The sequence below is a fragment of the Oreochromis niloticus genome, linkage group LG9 (assembly GCF_001858045.2).
Source record: "Oreochromis niloticus isolate F11D_XX linkage group LG9, O_niloticus_UMD_NMBU, whole genome shotgun sequence".
In the NCBI taxonomy this organism is placed as follows: domain Eukaryota; kingdom Metazoa; phylum Chordata; class Actinopteri; order Cichliformes; family Cichlidae; genus Oreochromis; species Oreochromis niloticus.
This window is the reverse complement of record NC_031974.2, coordinates 3,669,681-3,685,627: the sequence shown is the minus strand read 5'-3', so window position 1 is coordinate 3,685,627 and position 15,947 is coordinate 3,669,681. Positions and strand designations below refer to the sequence as shown.

Below are 15,947 nucleotides of genomic sequence, written 5' to 3'. Positions count from 1 at the left end.
CGACAGGGTTTACAGCAGGGGTCCCCAATCCCAGTCCACGAGGGCCGGTGTCCTGCAGATTTTAGATCTCACCCTGGGTCAACACACCTCAATCACATGATTAGTTCATTACCAGGCCTCCGGAGAACTTCAAGACATCCTGGGCGTTTCTCAATATGCGTACTTGTGCGTACTTGCGTTCTCGTGTACTCGTGATACGTCATCAGTCGGAGACCAAGTACTGTTCCAATTCGAAGTACGCATCAAGCTGAGAACGCGAAAAAGTCCCGGATGTGTTCTCGCTCCGCCCGTTTTATCGAGCATGCATCGGTGTGGACTTGGTACAGCTAAATATCCCAGAATGCATTTCGTCCAAAACTCAACAGCGGACTCCCGGCACATCGTCCCCCCCACCCCCCACCCCCGCTCGCGGTCTTCTCACTACTCAGGTTAAAGAAACCCCAGCAGCTGTCTATAGTATTGAGTGTCCACTAGAATAGAAATAAAAGCGTTCTAACATCTCACCTGCTTGTTTTTATTAAGGTATGTACACGTATGTACATGTACACTATTTTTATTAATAGAGGTTTCACTACTGAGGTTAAAAATGATATATAAGTCACTTAGATCACTTCTACATGTTAATGTTTGGTTTATTTCAGTGTTTTATTTGTTCCTGGGTAAACCGGTTTGGCTGTGATTACAGTTAAGCTTCATAACATGTTACTCACAGTTAAATTAGGAGGGGACGGCAGTAAAAACTCCGGACCTGTGACATCATCACGTACGCAGGTGTTCCAATTGTACATATCGCGAGTCCGTACTCGCGTTCTCGGCGGGTACGTACTCACCGAGAACGCGAGTACGTACTCGCGTGCTTGGGCATTGATAAACGGCCCCTGAGAAGGTAATTTATCCATTTAAATCAGCTGTGTTGGATCAAGGACACATCTAAAACCTGCAGGGACACCGGCCCTCGTGGACTGGGATTGGGGACCCCTGGTTTACAGGCTTCTACACAGGCAGCAGTGAGTCAGCCGCAGAGACTCCGTGTTTAAATAATCACGTTCACAGATTTGGATACTGCTGTTTCCCAAAAGGCGAGTGGTAAATCACCAGGTCCCGATGGAACCACCATTGAATTTTACAGATATTTCTGGAGTGACATTAAAGATTTATTATTAGAAGTATTCAATGAATGTATTAATGATCAGATGTTATCTCCAACTATGAAACAGGAATCATTTCTTTACTTCCTAAACCAAACAAGGACTCTATCCTTTTAGATAACTGGAGACGTATCACACTTCTTTGCTGTGATTATAAACTGTTAGCTCATGTCTCTGCCAACAGACTAAAAACAGGAATAACTCAAATAATAGATGAGACACAGTCAGCCTTTATAAAAGGACGTCATATCCATCATCATACCCGTTTAGTATTAATTCCTCATGATAGCCTTATTTTATTTCCTGATTTCTTTAAAGCGTTTGATTCTTTGGAGCATAATGTTTTATTTAAAGCTCTGGAGGCTGTGGGTTTGTTAGTGTAGTGAAAATGTTGTACAGAGATATAACAAGTAGTATTGCACTCAATCAAGGGTTTTCTAATAGTTTTAAAATTAATCGTGGCATTCGGCAGGGATGCCCTATCAGCCCGTTATTGTTTATTGTTGCAGCAGAAATGCCATTTATATCAAACTCTGTTCAGATCTGGAAGGAATAAACATTCTTGATAAAGAATTTAAAATTAGTCAATTTGCTGACGGCACTGCCTTATTTCTAAGGAATGTAAATATGGTCTCTACTGCAATTAATAAAATCCTTTCATTCTCAAAGCATCCGGCTTAACACTAAACCTTCAAAAATGTGAAATCTTATCTGTGCACAGCTGTAATCAAAGTACTATTAACAATATTCCAGTAAAAGAGGAGGTAAAGGACCTTGGTTTAATAATCAGTAAGAATATTAATGATGGAGAGAATAATAACATAACTCCCAGATTAAATGTAGTTAAAAAAATATTTAATCATTGGCTAACTCGTGATTTATCCATATTAGGTCGTATCTGACTGTCTAAAGTAGGACTTTCAAGACTCAAATACTCCTGTTATTCAATTTTTACATCTCCTAAAATGATTAAACTGTCCAATTCTATTATAGTCAGCTTTATCTGGAAGAATAAAACACATTATATACGCAAATCACAATTAGTTAAAGACTATGAAAACGGGGGCTTGGAAGCTTTAGACTTTGAATCCATTATTGCTGCGTTCAGGCTCAGATGGTTAAAAGACTGCATTTCCTATCCTCAGTCTATGTGGGACCAAACAAACTCTTTAATAAGCTCGGGGGTTAGATTTTTTGCTCAGATGTGATTATGAAATATCTAAGATTCCTCTTAAGTTGTCTAGTTTCTATAAGCAAGCTTTGGATTTTGGGAAACTAATTTTCACCCACAATTCTGTGTTGTGGAATAACAGGGTCATAGTCATCAATAAGAATCCTTATTTAAATCAGACTGGTATGATAGAGGTGAGAGTTTTGTTGTTGATCTGCTTGATAAAAACAGAAACTTGCTATCTTACAAAGAATTTATTGATAAACATAAATTAGACGTTTCATTTAATAATTATAATAAGGTTTGTAAAGCGATACCCACACCGTTGTTAAATCTTATCGTAAATACTTTAAAGTGTTCACTAATAAGAACATGCTTACCTTCACTGATGGTAATATCTCAATAAAGGACAAACAATTTAATAATAAGTTAATCTCTAATACCTTTAAGCAAATAGTATTCTGTAACTATAATGTCAATGTCAGACTTGACCTTGATAGCATGTTGAAAGAAAAGTCATTTTCTTTTTACCTAAAATACCCACTTGTGCCTAAAATGAAAGAAACACTTCAGCATTTATCCAGTTGGAGACTTCCTGTATAAAAGGTTTAATTTTGAGGCCGACTCTTGTGCTTTCTGTTCTTCTGATCCAGAAACATTAGAGCATCTATTTTTCCCTCGTCAGTATGTTGATGCTTTTTGGTTTGAAATACTCTGTTGGGTTTCACTCAGAGTTTCCAATATACCTTCCTTCACATCTGAGGATGTTCTTTACTTTATGGACAATCTGGATTCTGAAATCTCAGATGTTGTAAGGTTTGTAATAGTGCTATGTAAGTTTTTTATTCATTCATGTAAGTGGAAGAATGCCTCTCCTCTGTTTACCGTCTTCTTCAATTACTTTTGTCATAATTTTAAGTCACTAGGGGGCGATCGTGGCTCAAGAGTTGGGAGTTCGCCTTGTAATCGGAAGGTTACCGGTTCGAGCCCCGGCTCGGACAGTCTCGGTCGTTGTGTCCTTGGGCAAGACACTTCACCCGTTGCCTACTGGTGGTGGTCAGAGGGCCCGGTGGTGCCAGTGTCCGGCAGCCTCGCCTCTGTCAGTGCGCCCCAGGGTGGCTGTGGCTACAACGTAGCTTGCCATCACCAGTGCGTGAATGGGTGAATGACTGGATATGTAAAGCGCTTTGGGGTCCTTAGGGACTAGAAAGCGCTATAGAAATACAGGCCATTTACCACTTAAGCTTATTTCAAATATGAATAAAAAACTGCTGTACTATACTGTAAAACCACAGAGTACTTGCTATTCTGAATATTCCTGCCTGTGTCAAAAGGCCCATGTTCCTTATTATTATACCTCAGATACTTTATTTTCTCCCTTTGAAATTAAAATGACTTACTTCACCATCTTTATAATGTAAATTGTTACAATGCTGGTCTGTTTCCTTGTCTTGTATTTGATCATTTCTTTCAATAAAGGATAAAAAAATTCATGCTCACAGACTGATACACAGACTGTTTGATCTCCAGAGATAATATCTGCGTTCATAACACCTGTTTATAACTCACCTGTTTAAATCGTATTAAGGATTAAAGTTTGCATTAATAGGGGCGTGGCCTCTTTGACTGAGAGGTGGATGGTGACACAGGTGGTTGTAGCTGCTAGCTGTCTGCTAGCTTCACCTGAACTGCACCTCTGGACCGTGTTTGTGCTGTTGGAGCATTTTTAATGACATCATGTGACCAATAACATGGCGGCTGTGAGGTTACTGTGGTAACAGAGCATCCAACAATGTGGAGCTCCAGGTTTTGTGCACAGTGAAATTTGAGAACTTTGATTGGGTGTTACTTAAACCTGCTCTTGATCCTACGGTTCTTGCAAATTACAGGCCTATCTCCAAACTACCTTTTCTTTCTAAAATTCTTGAAAAGGTAGTTTACAGCCAAATAATGGCCTTCCTGGAAAAGCAAAATGTGTTAGAGGTTTTCCAGTCTGGTTTTAAACCCTTTCACAGCACTGAATCAGCCCTTTTAAAAGTTTTTAATGACATATTTTTAGCGACTGATGCTGGGGACTGTGTTGTTCTTGTGCTTTTAGGTTTGACAGCTGCGTTTGATACTGTGGATCATGCCATTTTATTCTCTCGTTTGGAGCACTGGGTGGGCATTAGGGGCACAGCACTGGAGTGGTTCAGGTCTTACTTGGCAGGGCAAACTTTTTGTGTCAGTCTCGGTGACCATGTGTCGTCCTCCCCTCTTGTGTGGTGTCCCACAGGGCTCAGTTCTAGGCCCCCTCCTCTTCTCTTTATATCTGCTTCCTCTTGGTTCTGTACTGAGAAAGCACGGCATTGCTTTCCACTTTTATGCTGATGACTGTCAGATCTATGTCCCTCTAAAGAAAAAAGGCAGATACCTCACACAGCCATTACTTCAGTGTCTCGATGACATTAAAGCTTGGATGTCTGTTAACTTTTTAAAATTCAATGATAAAAAGACAGAGGTAATGGTTTTTGGTAGCCCCACTGAGACCCCCAATGTGTATTCCCTGGCCCAGTATGTTAAGCCAACTGTCACAAACCTGGGGGTCAAAGTGCACTGTGATCTGAAGTTTAATAATCAGATTAAGGCAGTGGTAAAATCAAGCTTCTTTCAGCTCAGGCAGTTGGCAAAAATAAAGCCAATTCTTTCACCGCAGCACTTTGAGACAGTGATCCACGCCTTTGTTAGCACTCGGCTGGATTACTGTAATGCACTTTATATTGGGGTCAGTGCATCATATATTAGTCATCTACAGAGGGTGCAAAATGCTGCAGTTCGTCTTTTAACTGGCACTCAAAAGTTTGAGCACATTTCCCCTATTTTAGCTTCACTTCACTGGCTGCCCATTTCTTTTAGGATTCATTTTAAAATTCTTGTATTTGCTTTTAAAGCCCTCCATGGCCTCGCCCCATCTTATCTCTCTGAGCTGCTACAGCTGTATACACCCACCCGCTCTCTCAGGTCAGCTGATCAGCTGCTCCTGAATGTACCCAGGACTGAGCGTAAACTTAGAGGAGATCGTGCTTTTGCTGCAGCAGCTCCAAAACTGTGGAACGAGCTTCCTTTAGAGATTAGACAGGCCAGTTCTTTACCTGTTTTTAAGTCACTCTTGAAAACCCACCTCTTTACCTTGGCCTTTGACACCACGTGAGATGTTGGTTTTTATTTTTATTTCAGTTGTTTTTAGGTGATTCGATGCTGTTTTATCTTGTTTTTGTTTTAATATAGGGCTGTTTTAATTTTATGTATTATGTGTTTTATTTATTTATATTTGCTGTTTTCTATTGTTCTATTGTTTTAACTTATTTTCTGTACAGCACTTTGTTCCTGTGCTGGGTATTTTAAAGTGCGTTATAAATAAAATTGGATTGAATTGGATACTTAATGAGAAGGTACCTATGTCTGTGTGATGCTGACATCAGCTGATAGCCTCTTAAATATGGTCACTTCTGGACAGAGAAAGCAACATGGTGGCAGCAAGAGGCTCCACAACTGTGCTACAGCCATCTTTTATATACAGTCTGTCCATTTTATTAGTTTCAAATCAAATCAAATCATGAGCTCAGTCTGTGTTGAAGCTGACTTTATTTATTTTTTGGCTTTATTCCATAGATACAGTCAGGACTGACAGGAAGCAGAGAGAGAGGAAGACATGCAGCAGTTCTCTTTAACCAATGGGAGAGCAGGAGATGACGGCGTGGGCGGGAGCAGCGATGTAAACATGTTAGCCGCTGATTAGCTCCACTGTGGCGACGCTAGTTAACCCTTCACCGCCTTAGCCCGTCCTCCCGAAGCTTGGACCCCCGGACCTGCGCTTTAATGGCCGGCATCGCCCTGAGGTGCTCCGCTGTCTGGCGCCGTGTCACATTAACAGGGTATGACCGGGGAGGCCCGCCGGTGCGGGGTGTTTGAGGCGGAACCAGAAGTTTAGATGCTAACTGTAGTTAGAAAAGTCTGTAGGAAGCTAACAGTTAGCATGGCTGTTAGCACTGAGTGTCGGGGGGTCTGTGGTTACCTGACAGCTAACGACATCTGTCAGACTCAGGTGTCACACAGAGACGGGCTGAGGCTGACAGGTGCGCTGCTCGCGCTCAAAGCGGAGAAATATCAGCTGTTATATAAGCAGCTAGCTGCAGCTAGCCACGACCTTTGCTCCACATTCAGACATGACCTGAAGATGAGGCTCAGCTTCATCCTCTGTTCATTCAGTGAGCGGGTCACAGGTGAGCAGACAGGTGGGCTGGCATGTTACAGCTCGTATTAGTGATGGGTAGATGAGGCCTCGTGAAGCGTTTCAGCACATTCCCCAAACTGTATCGGCACCGTGTCGACACAGTGTTGCTGTTTTGCTCCATACTGACACCTGCTGGACCTTAAATATCATTGCAGGCAACTTACTTGAGACTCACAACATTTCACAACAATTCAATGACCTAGTCATACTTGTACACTGTAAGGTATTGTACTTTCTATGGAATCATTTTATATCTTTTATATTGCAAATATTGTAGACATCACCAGTGTGTGAATGGGTGGATGACTGGATGTGTACAGCACTTTGGGGTCCTTAGGGACTAGTAAAGTGCTATACAAATACAATACATCTTTAAAATATAGTGTGAATGACACTAAGTGAAAATTAAAATGAAAGTGTTGTGAATGTAATATTACCCATTCGACTCAGAGTTTATTATAAATTTCTAATCAGAAAAATAAGTTTATTCAATCTTTTTGCATTCAGTCTATTGCGGTTTTTTTTTTTTTTTTACACCATTTCCCCAGCTTTGGAAAACTCACCGGCACAGATGAAGCTGGGGTACACAAAAGCTGTAAAGTCAGGTGGAAAAGGTTCTGATGTGGTGTCTTCCTATTCCCCCAGTACGTTAAAGGATCCTCTGATCTTGGGATGTTTCTCTCCAACACTCTCCACAATACTAAGGGGTTGGCAGTCCTTTATAATAAAATTCAGGACTGCCTGGCCCAGAGCAGTCTTCCTAGATGCTTGATTTGAAAAATAAAACACATATTAATAAAAAAAAAAATTATGATATAGGCCGACCTGTGTTCATTCTCGGTGTGTTTGTCTCCTCATTTTCATGTTTGGCTCTGTAATGCCTAAACATTGAGGAGGTGCTTTTGTTTGTGTAAGAAATGCAGAACAGATGCAACATTTAACCTGCATAAAATGAAATAAATAATTTACACTTCAACTCACATTGCTGTTTTTCCTATTCTGATAGATTACACTGAAACAAAGACAGACAAACTATTACCTTATTTGCAGTTAAAAGATCGAAATGATCCCACACAACAGAAACATTTCTTTTTCTTTTGGGCTCCATTTTGTTATGGACAGATGTGTATTTTTTTTTTCTTTGCCAGAGTAATTTTGTGGGGGGGGTTTTTGGTGGCGACTCATTCCGTTGGCAGGTGCGGATGCGGTACCTTTTAAACACAGTTTGGCGCGTTGGTAATGAGCGATACAGCAGCTGTATCGATCACGTGGCTTTTTCTTAAAGTGACGCACGCACCGATACAGGCTTCGCTCTGTGAGCTTGATACATGCGTCGGTGCGTCAGTGTTGCTGGACCCATCACTAGCTCATATTATTCACTCTGAAGATGGAGGTTCTGCTCTTAAATGACGATGAAGCCACAGCAATACTCTTCATCACTGAGCTGCGCCTGTTTGGGTGAAGCTGTAGTGAAAGTGTGAGTCAGGTTAGTCATGATTGGCTCTGTAAACACTGTGTGTGCTTCTGTTTCCAGCTCAGTCCGATCCAACATTCCCAGCCTGAAGTTTCACACCACAGCGTCTCCCATGATGGGTGAGTATCATCATCATCATCATCATCATCATCCATGATGTTCACAGCAGCAGGAGAGCCTTCAAAGCACAGTGAGTTATAAACAGGTGTTATTATGGAGACGGAGAGGACAGAGCCCGGAACAGGTTTGAATCATGTTTATTTCTGCTGGGATTTTATAATCTCACAATAAGTTCTCCACGTTCATCTCAGAGGCCCTGAGGAGCTCAAACAGCTGATGATGATGATGATGATGATAATGATCGGGGACTCTCGGTGATGATGTCATTGCGTGTTTTCAGGTGTGACGGTGGAGCAGTTTGAGCAGGCGAAGAGCAAACTGTCGACGCTGAAGAACGACCCGGGCAACGAGGTCAAACTGAAGATCTACGCTCTCTTCAAACAGGTGCCAGTTCCCCACATGTTCTAGATGTTCCACACGTTCCACACGTTCCAGATGTTCCACATTCAGACATTTGGTGTTCTGGAAAATTCTCACGTGGAGCTTTTCAAAGCAGGTTTTAAAATGGTTAATCCAGATTTGTCAAACCTTTTTTAAAAAAAAAATCATGTCCTCCTTTAAAAAAAAGTATTAGCTTAAAAAAATGATACTTATGAAAACTTCATAAAACTGTCTAATTTTCATTAACCTCAGTGTAAAAAACTAATTTAATTGGTGTTACTGTGGGACTGATTAGATTTGGTAGTGAAGGAAAATATAAGTCTCGTTACTGAGCTTCACTGCTGCCACCTGCCAGAGTCTTACGTCAGCTGTGGGGCCGGCTGTGGGGTCAGCAGCTGCTTCTGTTTCTGCTCGTTCTTCAGCAGTCGGTCGTCCCGGTTGGAGATGTGAGTAAAACTATGCTCAGCGTTCACATGTGGGAGCGTGCTGATCTCCTGTCATTGGCTGGAGTCGTGCGTGTGCTGCAGCTTTGTCTCCTCGGAGCACTAACGTGAAGCCGAGCTCGACACGTGTGACAGAGATGCTCAAAACTCTGCCCCGGTGTAAAAGTCCCGGTGTGTGGGTTCATGAAGGACTTCAGTTTAAGTTCACCTGCTCCTCTTCCTCCTTTTCCTCCTCGCTCAGGCCACCCAGGGTCCCTGCAACACTCCCAAACCCGGCATGCTGGACTTTGTCAACAAGGCCAAGTGGGATGCGTGGAAGTCTCTGGGCTCCATCTCACAGGTACAAACACAGCAGGGAGATAAATGATGAAGGGTCGTTGCTCAGCTGTCTGTAGGAAGTCTTTTATTGTCTCGGGACTTCAGGTTAACGGCTGCAGACAGGTTCAAGTGTTTCCTGAATGAAAGAGCGTCGCTGCGCTCGGAGCTCACAGACCTGCTCCTCCTTTAGCTTCTTGATGCTAACAGGCCGCTCTGCTGTGTTCTTTCCTCTTTGGTTTGAATCTGTTAGGATGAAGCCCGACAGAAGTACTGCGACCTGATTGGCTCCCTGGTGGAGGCAGAGAGTGGAAGCTCCGCCCAGGTGAGCGCACAGCCAGCTGGGAGCGGTGCGACCTACGAGACGCTGTTGGTCACCAAGGAGGATGACATCACCACCATCAAACTGAACCGACCGGCCAAGAAGAACGCCATCACGACCGAGGTCAGCCACGCTTCAGACTGAAGCTTTACTCTGAAACTAAAACATGTAAACCTGCTTTTCTTCTTATATTTGTGTTTCCTGTCAGATGTACAACGAGATCATCGCCGCTCTGGAGCAGGCGGCCACGGACGACTCTGTCATCACCGTCGTTACAGGTACACACACACACACACACACACCACACACAGGGCTGTGTGTCAGGTCCTGTGAGCTTCCAGAACGAGCCACTGACAGGAAGAAGAGTCAAATGAATGAAGTTGTGCTGCTGTGTGAATGTTTCTGGTTCAGCATCAGGCCTGCAGATGTTTCTGGTTCATCATGCAGATGTTTCTGTGTTACTGAACATCATGAATGAGTTGTTGCTGTTCGTGGTGAGAATGAGTCTGAGGAAACGCAGCGGTCCGTCCTCGCTGGGACTAAACTCCGACTCCCGACTGAAACCTTCAGGCTCGTGTTGAAGTGAACACGTGTTCTCTTCGTTCTCACGTTTCAGGCGCCGGCGATTTCTACTGCAGTGGAAACGACCTCACCAACTTCACCAAGATCCCGGAGAACGGGGTGGAGGAGATGGCCAGACATGGTGCAGATCTGCTCAGGTGACTGTTCATGATGGAAGCAGCAGGAAACCCACTGTACTCGAGTAAAAGTACCTAAGTATTCATGTCCTTAAGTATAGCGTGGGTCACAGTGGCTCTGCATGCATGCTGTTAGCTGCATCACGTGAGGTCGTTAAAGGTCGTCTCCTTGTTGACCTCTGAACCTCAAACTGACCTGAAGGAGAGATCAGCCCACCCTGAATCATTCCTGCACAGTCAGGATGTTTGATTTGGTGCCAAACCTGAAACCCTGAGCTCTCCTCTCTCTCTCTGCAGGAAGTACGTGAACGCTTACATAGACTTCCCCAAGCCGCTGGTTGCCGTGGTGAACGGACCGGCTGTGGGCGTGTCTGTCACTGTGCTGGGCCTCTTTGACCTGGTCTACGCCACAGAGAGGGTGCGCACGCACACACACACACACACACACACACAGAAGTCGTCACATGATGATGATGATGATGAAACCTTTGTGACTCGTAGGCTCAGGATGTTTGTGAGTGCAGACTCAGGTGTTTCCTTACCTGGATGATGATCTTGCCTCTGTGATCACGTCACAGCTGGACCTGCTCTGCGTGGTTATTCTGTGACTGCAGCGTAGCGTGATTATCAGTGCACGATAACACAGCTCTGCAAAGCACCATCTCCCTCCATCACCTACAGTGTTTTTGCTAAAACATGAGTTTACATTAAAAATGCACAACAGCCATGAAAACATCAATATTTTATAAACTATGCATAACTGTTGTGAGACTCCTGATCTTTCACTATGAACAAAATAAACCTGCTGGGACTCGATCATCTGAGCTCCTCACACCGCCACACCCACCCTACCCTCCCCCCTCCTACTGACTCCCACAATTCCTCACATTTTCTCTGTATTTCTCTGGAGTCTGTTCATGTGGATGTAGGTTTCCATGATCAGTGAACTGGCCTCTCAGCCCATTGTTCACTCAGTGGGCTGGAAACCAGCAGTCAGCTGAGACTGAAGAAATCACCTGGATGATGACGAAACGTTTCTGAAAACGTCCAGATGAACAGAATCAACTTCTGGAGATTTACTTACCTGGATGATTGAGCGTGCATCAGGATATCATTGATATGTTTCTTGACTCAGGTATAGGACACCAGATTTCAGTTTAAAAAGGGAAACTACACGTAATTAAACTAAAAAGAGTTACAAGAAAACCTATCAGATGGAATTTTATTTAATGTTTTTCCCGGTTTCAGTGAGTAAAAATAAGAAACAGTCAAATGCAGTTTGCAGACCTGTGTTATCCTCATTTATCTGATGCTGGGTGTTTATGCAGAGCTTCATTGATATTATTAATGAACAATTTAATGTCCAGTTTCCATGAAAGACACCTTTTCAGGTCACATGACACACAGCGACCTGCTCCAGGTGATGACGCTGTGCCTCTGTGTGTCTCAGGCCACCTTCCACACGCCGTTCAGTCAGCTGGGTCAGAGCGCCGAGGGATGCTCCTCCTACATCTTCCCTAAACTCATGGGTGCTGCTAAGGTACACACACACACACACACACACACACACACACACAGGTCTGTCACAGAGGCAGTGCTCATATGAACGCTGCCCCCTGCTGGTAACCTGTGCACACTGCAGGCAGCTGTCAGGACTGATGACATGTTTCCTTTCCTTCTGTGTGAGGTCATACAGTGAAAGTGTTCCTCTGCGGATCACATGAAAGGAAAACACTGACTTCACCTCTTTGATTTCAAGCTGCCTCATTTTTAGTTACATTTTACAGCATTTAAATCTTTGGACCTAAAACCATCAGAGTTAGTAAAACGGCTGTAACCATGGTAACGCTGATGTGACGTGAGTATCTGCTGGTTGGACACAGAGGACATGACCTCTCTCAGTGTCTCCTTCTGTCTTCAGGCCAGCGAGATGCTGCTGTTCAACAAGAAGCTGACGGCGGTTCAGGCCTGTGAGCTCGGCCTGGTCACCGAGGTTTTCCCCGACAGCAGCTTCCAGTCGGAGGTCTGGACTCGGCTGAAGGCCTACGCCAAGCTGCCCCGCAACGTAATCACACACAGACTTACTCGAGTACTCTACTGCTTTCAAGTACTTACTGTCCTGTTAGCAGTCAGCTCTGAGGTGACCCAGAAACTGGTCTCGTCCTGGGTACAAAAGGATTTTCTTATATTGAGTAAATTTACTTCAGAGTGATGCTGACGGCTGTGTCTGCAGGGAAACGAGTCCAGGCCCTGAATCAGCTTAATCTGACCTCTGACCTCTCTGTCTCCGCCCCTCTTTCAGTCTCTGGCTCTGTCCAAACAGCTGATCCGCTCGGTGGAGAAGGAGCGCCTGCACGCCGTGAACGACGCCGAGGTGGAGCGCCTGATGGAGCGCTGGACGTCAGACGAGTGTTTCAACGCCGTCATGAGCTTCTTCCAGGCCAAGGCCAAGCTCTGAGGAAGAGGAGGCGTGCATGGTGAAGACGATGGTTATTAATTGTAAATGTTGTAGAGTGACTTAGAGCAGACTGTAGGGTGTTTCGTGACCAATCACAGCTCAGGTTGAGGCGCCACAGACAGAAAACAGTTCACAGGTGGGTCTCTGTAGTGTGAGCGCCACCTGGTGGGCGGGGTAGGGCGGTGCAGAGGCTCTGAGGCTGCAGCAGCAGGTCTCATCTCAGTGAATGAAACGCAGGCTTAAAGCTCACAGAGCTTCTGTCCTCAGCTGATGTTTCAGGAGGAGTCAGTGTGAGTCTGATGGACCAGCTTCAGTTTTTACACCGTGATGCTTTCAGTGTGCTCACTGCTGCTAAAGTGCCTTATACACTCTGTAACTGCTGCTCAGCGTTCTCCCACGTCTGTTTGTCCAATAAACTCATAATCAATCACTCGATGAGGTCGTTTCTCTGTAAATATTCAGTCTGTGTTTGTGGGTGTTTAGAAAGGACACTTTATAATCTCCTACAAAGATATAAAGTCTGTCTGACAGTTATCATTTTCATCACCCTCATTCTTTAAATCAAACCTTTTTTTTTCTTGCCTGTTTGGTTCTTTAGCCGTCAGAGTTGATGTGTGAAGGCCGACAAAGAGACCCAACGGATTTACTTTACCCAGTGGGTCATCACGGCCTTGCCGTATTGGTCCATTTGATTGGCCTTTATTATTTATTTATTTTATTTCATTTCAAGTTATCACAGACGGGACAGACGTGAGTGGGGGATAGGACGGGGAGGAAAAAAGAGAGGGAGGGGAAGAAAAACAGGAAGAGGGAGAGTGAGAGAGGACACAAAAAAGAAGAAATAAAATCACCTGTAGAGGAAAAAAGAGGAACAGAATAAAAACGTCATTGCAATAACCTAAATAAATGTCAATAACAGTAAATACTAAATATTGAATGTTGTGCAGCACACAGGACCGACAGTACACAGTGTGTTTTGAGGTAGCAGCCAAGAAAGATGTAGTTTGTGTCTGTGAGCACCTGTGTACACCGGAGTTCATCCAGCTGTTCTGCCAGAGGTTTTATAATAACGCTGGGACAACGTTTGGCCAACACAGGACTCCTGTGGCCCGGAAACCTGAACTCCAACTAACATGATCCTCCTGCTTTCACTCGTTCAGGATGAGTCTTCATCATTTTGACTCGTATAGATGAAGCACAGCCCCCACCGACTCTGTACTTCTAACTGCCAACAGAGGGCGCTGTCTGAGCAGCAGCCATGAAGCCAGACTCGCACAGATATTCATAAATGAGAAACATGAGCCGGGACTTTGACCCATGACACGCTCCTGTGGTTCGGATCAAATGGAGGCGGGATGGTGAAGACGAGCGGCCCACCCGGTCATGTCCTGTCTGCTCTGCCATCCTGTCAGTGACGGCTAACATGCAGGTTAAACCCCGCCCATTAACTCTGATTCTGTTTTATCATTTTATGTAATGTAAATGTCAGAATGAGTTTAATGAAGAGTTTAGCAGCTGTACCTAATAAACTGGACACTGCATCAGCTGATGAGAAGCAGCAGGAGTTAAAGATCAGACAGAATCGGGCTGGTTTTAGATGAGACGCTGTTAGAAATGAGAGATTTGAAAGGTTTTGTGCTGTTTGGTGGTGACGGTCCAGCAGGTGGCAGCACTCACCTGCACATGAAGCAGCTGTGAGGGTGGCAGGTGATCCTGCAGCTTCACTGATCACACTGAGGAGCAAACAGGAAGTCTGATTGTTCCTCAGCTGTGATGTTTACGGGCCGGTTCACTGGATGGTGGTGCGACTTCATCCCACAGCAGAGGACAGGTCATACACTCGGTGACCTGACAGGAAGTCCCCCCACTCTGTCACTTTCAGCAGATAACACAGGAGTGATCCGTCTCCTTCATGGAGCTGCTCGGTGAGAGCATCAAGTCTTTGAGATTGGACTGAATCGTTCCCCTTGACCCGCCCACCCACAAGCCTCTGGACCCCTACGGCCCCTTCTTTGGTCGCCAGGATCCCAGACCCACATGAGTCACTGTGACTGAGGTCAGACCTCCAACCAAACCACATCACCTATCTCCAGAACAGAGCCCCAGTATCCTCAGCCTGGACAACGTGCTGTGGTTCTTTGTTCTTGTAGCCCGACTCTGGGCTCTGCACTACAGAGGGCGACGTGCTCGCTCATTCAGGAGAAGCTCAGAGCAGAGCTGCTGCTCCTCCACATCAAAAAGAGTCAATGTTCAGGATCTGAGTGTTTCATGAATGTTCTTCTGTAAAGATTATATCCCTCACTGGCTTTGGGACACCTTGATGGAGCTGAACAGCAGGACAGGAATTATTAGAAGAAAAGGGTTTTCCTTTATTTAACCTAAGAAGTTATATTTAAAAAATAATAAATGTCAGGCTCATAAAGAAACAAGGATCAGTCACAAATACATAAGTTAAATGTGTGCGCCTACAAATCAAACTAAAGTGTGTGATTGTGTTTAGATGAATGAATAATAAAAGTAGATGAGAGTTACAGACTGTAGAGTGTGGTCGTGGGTTTGACCGTCACATGGAGGTTAGTCTGGAGCAGGTCTGTGAGCAGAGGCTGGATGGACAGACGGGCGGAGGTTTGATGGAGCAGTCAGTTAGATGGATGGTGGTTGGATGGATGGATGATGGTTCCTAGCAGACTGTGGTCATGAGTGTGTAGCTGTGACCTCAGCGCCCACAGTGGAGTGTTCTGGTGTGGGCAGCAGGAGCTCAGCTTTCAGATTGTGTGAAAGTAAAAGTGGAGCATCTGGAACATCTGGGCGCACGTTTAACCCCGCTCTGCTCTGAAACCTGAGCAGGAAGCGGGGTCCATCTCTCTGAGCTGTGGCCTCTGCAGCTCGCCCTGCTTCAATTCTGTTGTTGTCGTGTTTAACGATGGCGTCCTGAGCTGTGGGACGTGCTGTGGGAGTCTGCGACTGTCTTTTAGCTCTTATTTATTTCCGATGGACGTCACCGAGTTTTATCTTTGCTCTGAAACATGCCGGAGTCTGCAGCCGCCCCAGAGCCACGTATAAATCAGCTCAGCCTGGAGCTGAGATGCAGGAGGCAGTGAATGAACCCGTCTCTGCTCTGACAAACAACACGGAGCTTTTACA

At 44.7% G+C, this 15,947-nt stretch overlaps 1 protein-coding gene across 3 annotated transcripts; it reads left to right on the top strand.

Moving 5' to 3' along the window:
* The first annotated feature begins 6,027 nt into the window (after positions 1-6,027).
* On the top strand, positions 6,028-13,235 carry eci2 (enoyl-CoA delta isomerase 2). Of its 3 annotated transcripts, none has more exons than XM_005461857.4 (11): positions 6,028-6,233; positions 8,127-8,185; positions 8,467-8,570; positions 9,252-9,350; positions 9,579-9,770; positions 9,856-9,925; positions 10,264-10,366; positions 10,643-10,763; positions 11,796-11,885; positions 12,267-12,410; positions 12,648-13,235. In XM_005461857.4, the coding sequence occupies exons 1-11, from the start codon at positions 6,178-6,180 to the stop codon at positions 12,801-12,803; spliced, it is 1,194 nt and encodes a 397-aa protein (XP_005461914.1). In that variant the 5' UTR covers positions 6,028-6,177; the 3' UTR covers positions 12,804-13,235. The 3 variants fall into 3 exon arrangements, with proteins under 3 accessions (XP_005461914.1, XP_013120739.1, XP_025765987.1); XM_013265285.3 differs by lacking the exon at positions 6,028-6,233 and adding an exon at positions 6,282-6,581; XM_025910202.1 differs by lacking the exons at positions 6,028-6,233; positions 8,127-8,185 and adding an exon at positions 8,208-8,256.
* Positions 13,236-15,947: the final 2,712 nt, after the last annotated feature.

What these genes read in the sequence shown, in the direction of transcription:
- eci2 (XM_005461857.4), top strand. Translation starts at nt 6,178, where the DNA reads ATGGCCGGCATCGCCCTGAGGTGCTCCGCTGTCTGGCGCCGTGTCACA. An exon ending in TCTACGCTCTCTTCAAACAG is followed by an intron (nt 8,571 to 9,251) that starts GTGCCAGTTCCC and finishes CTCCTCGCTCAG; the next exon opens with GCCACCCAGGGTCCCTGCAA. An exon ending in ACGCCAAGCTGCCCCGCAAC is followed by an intron (nt 12,411 to 12,647) that starts GTAATCACACAC and finishes CCCCTCTTTCAG; the next exon opens with TCTCTGGCTCTGTCCAAACA.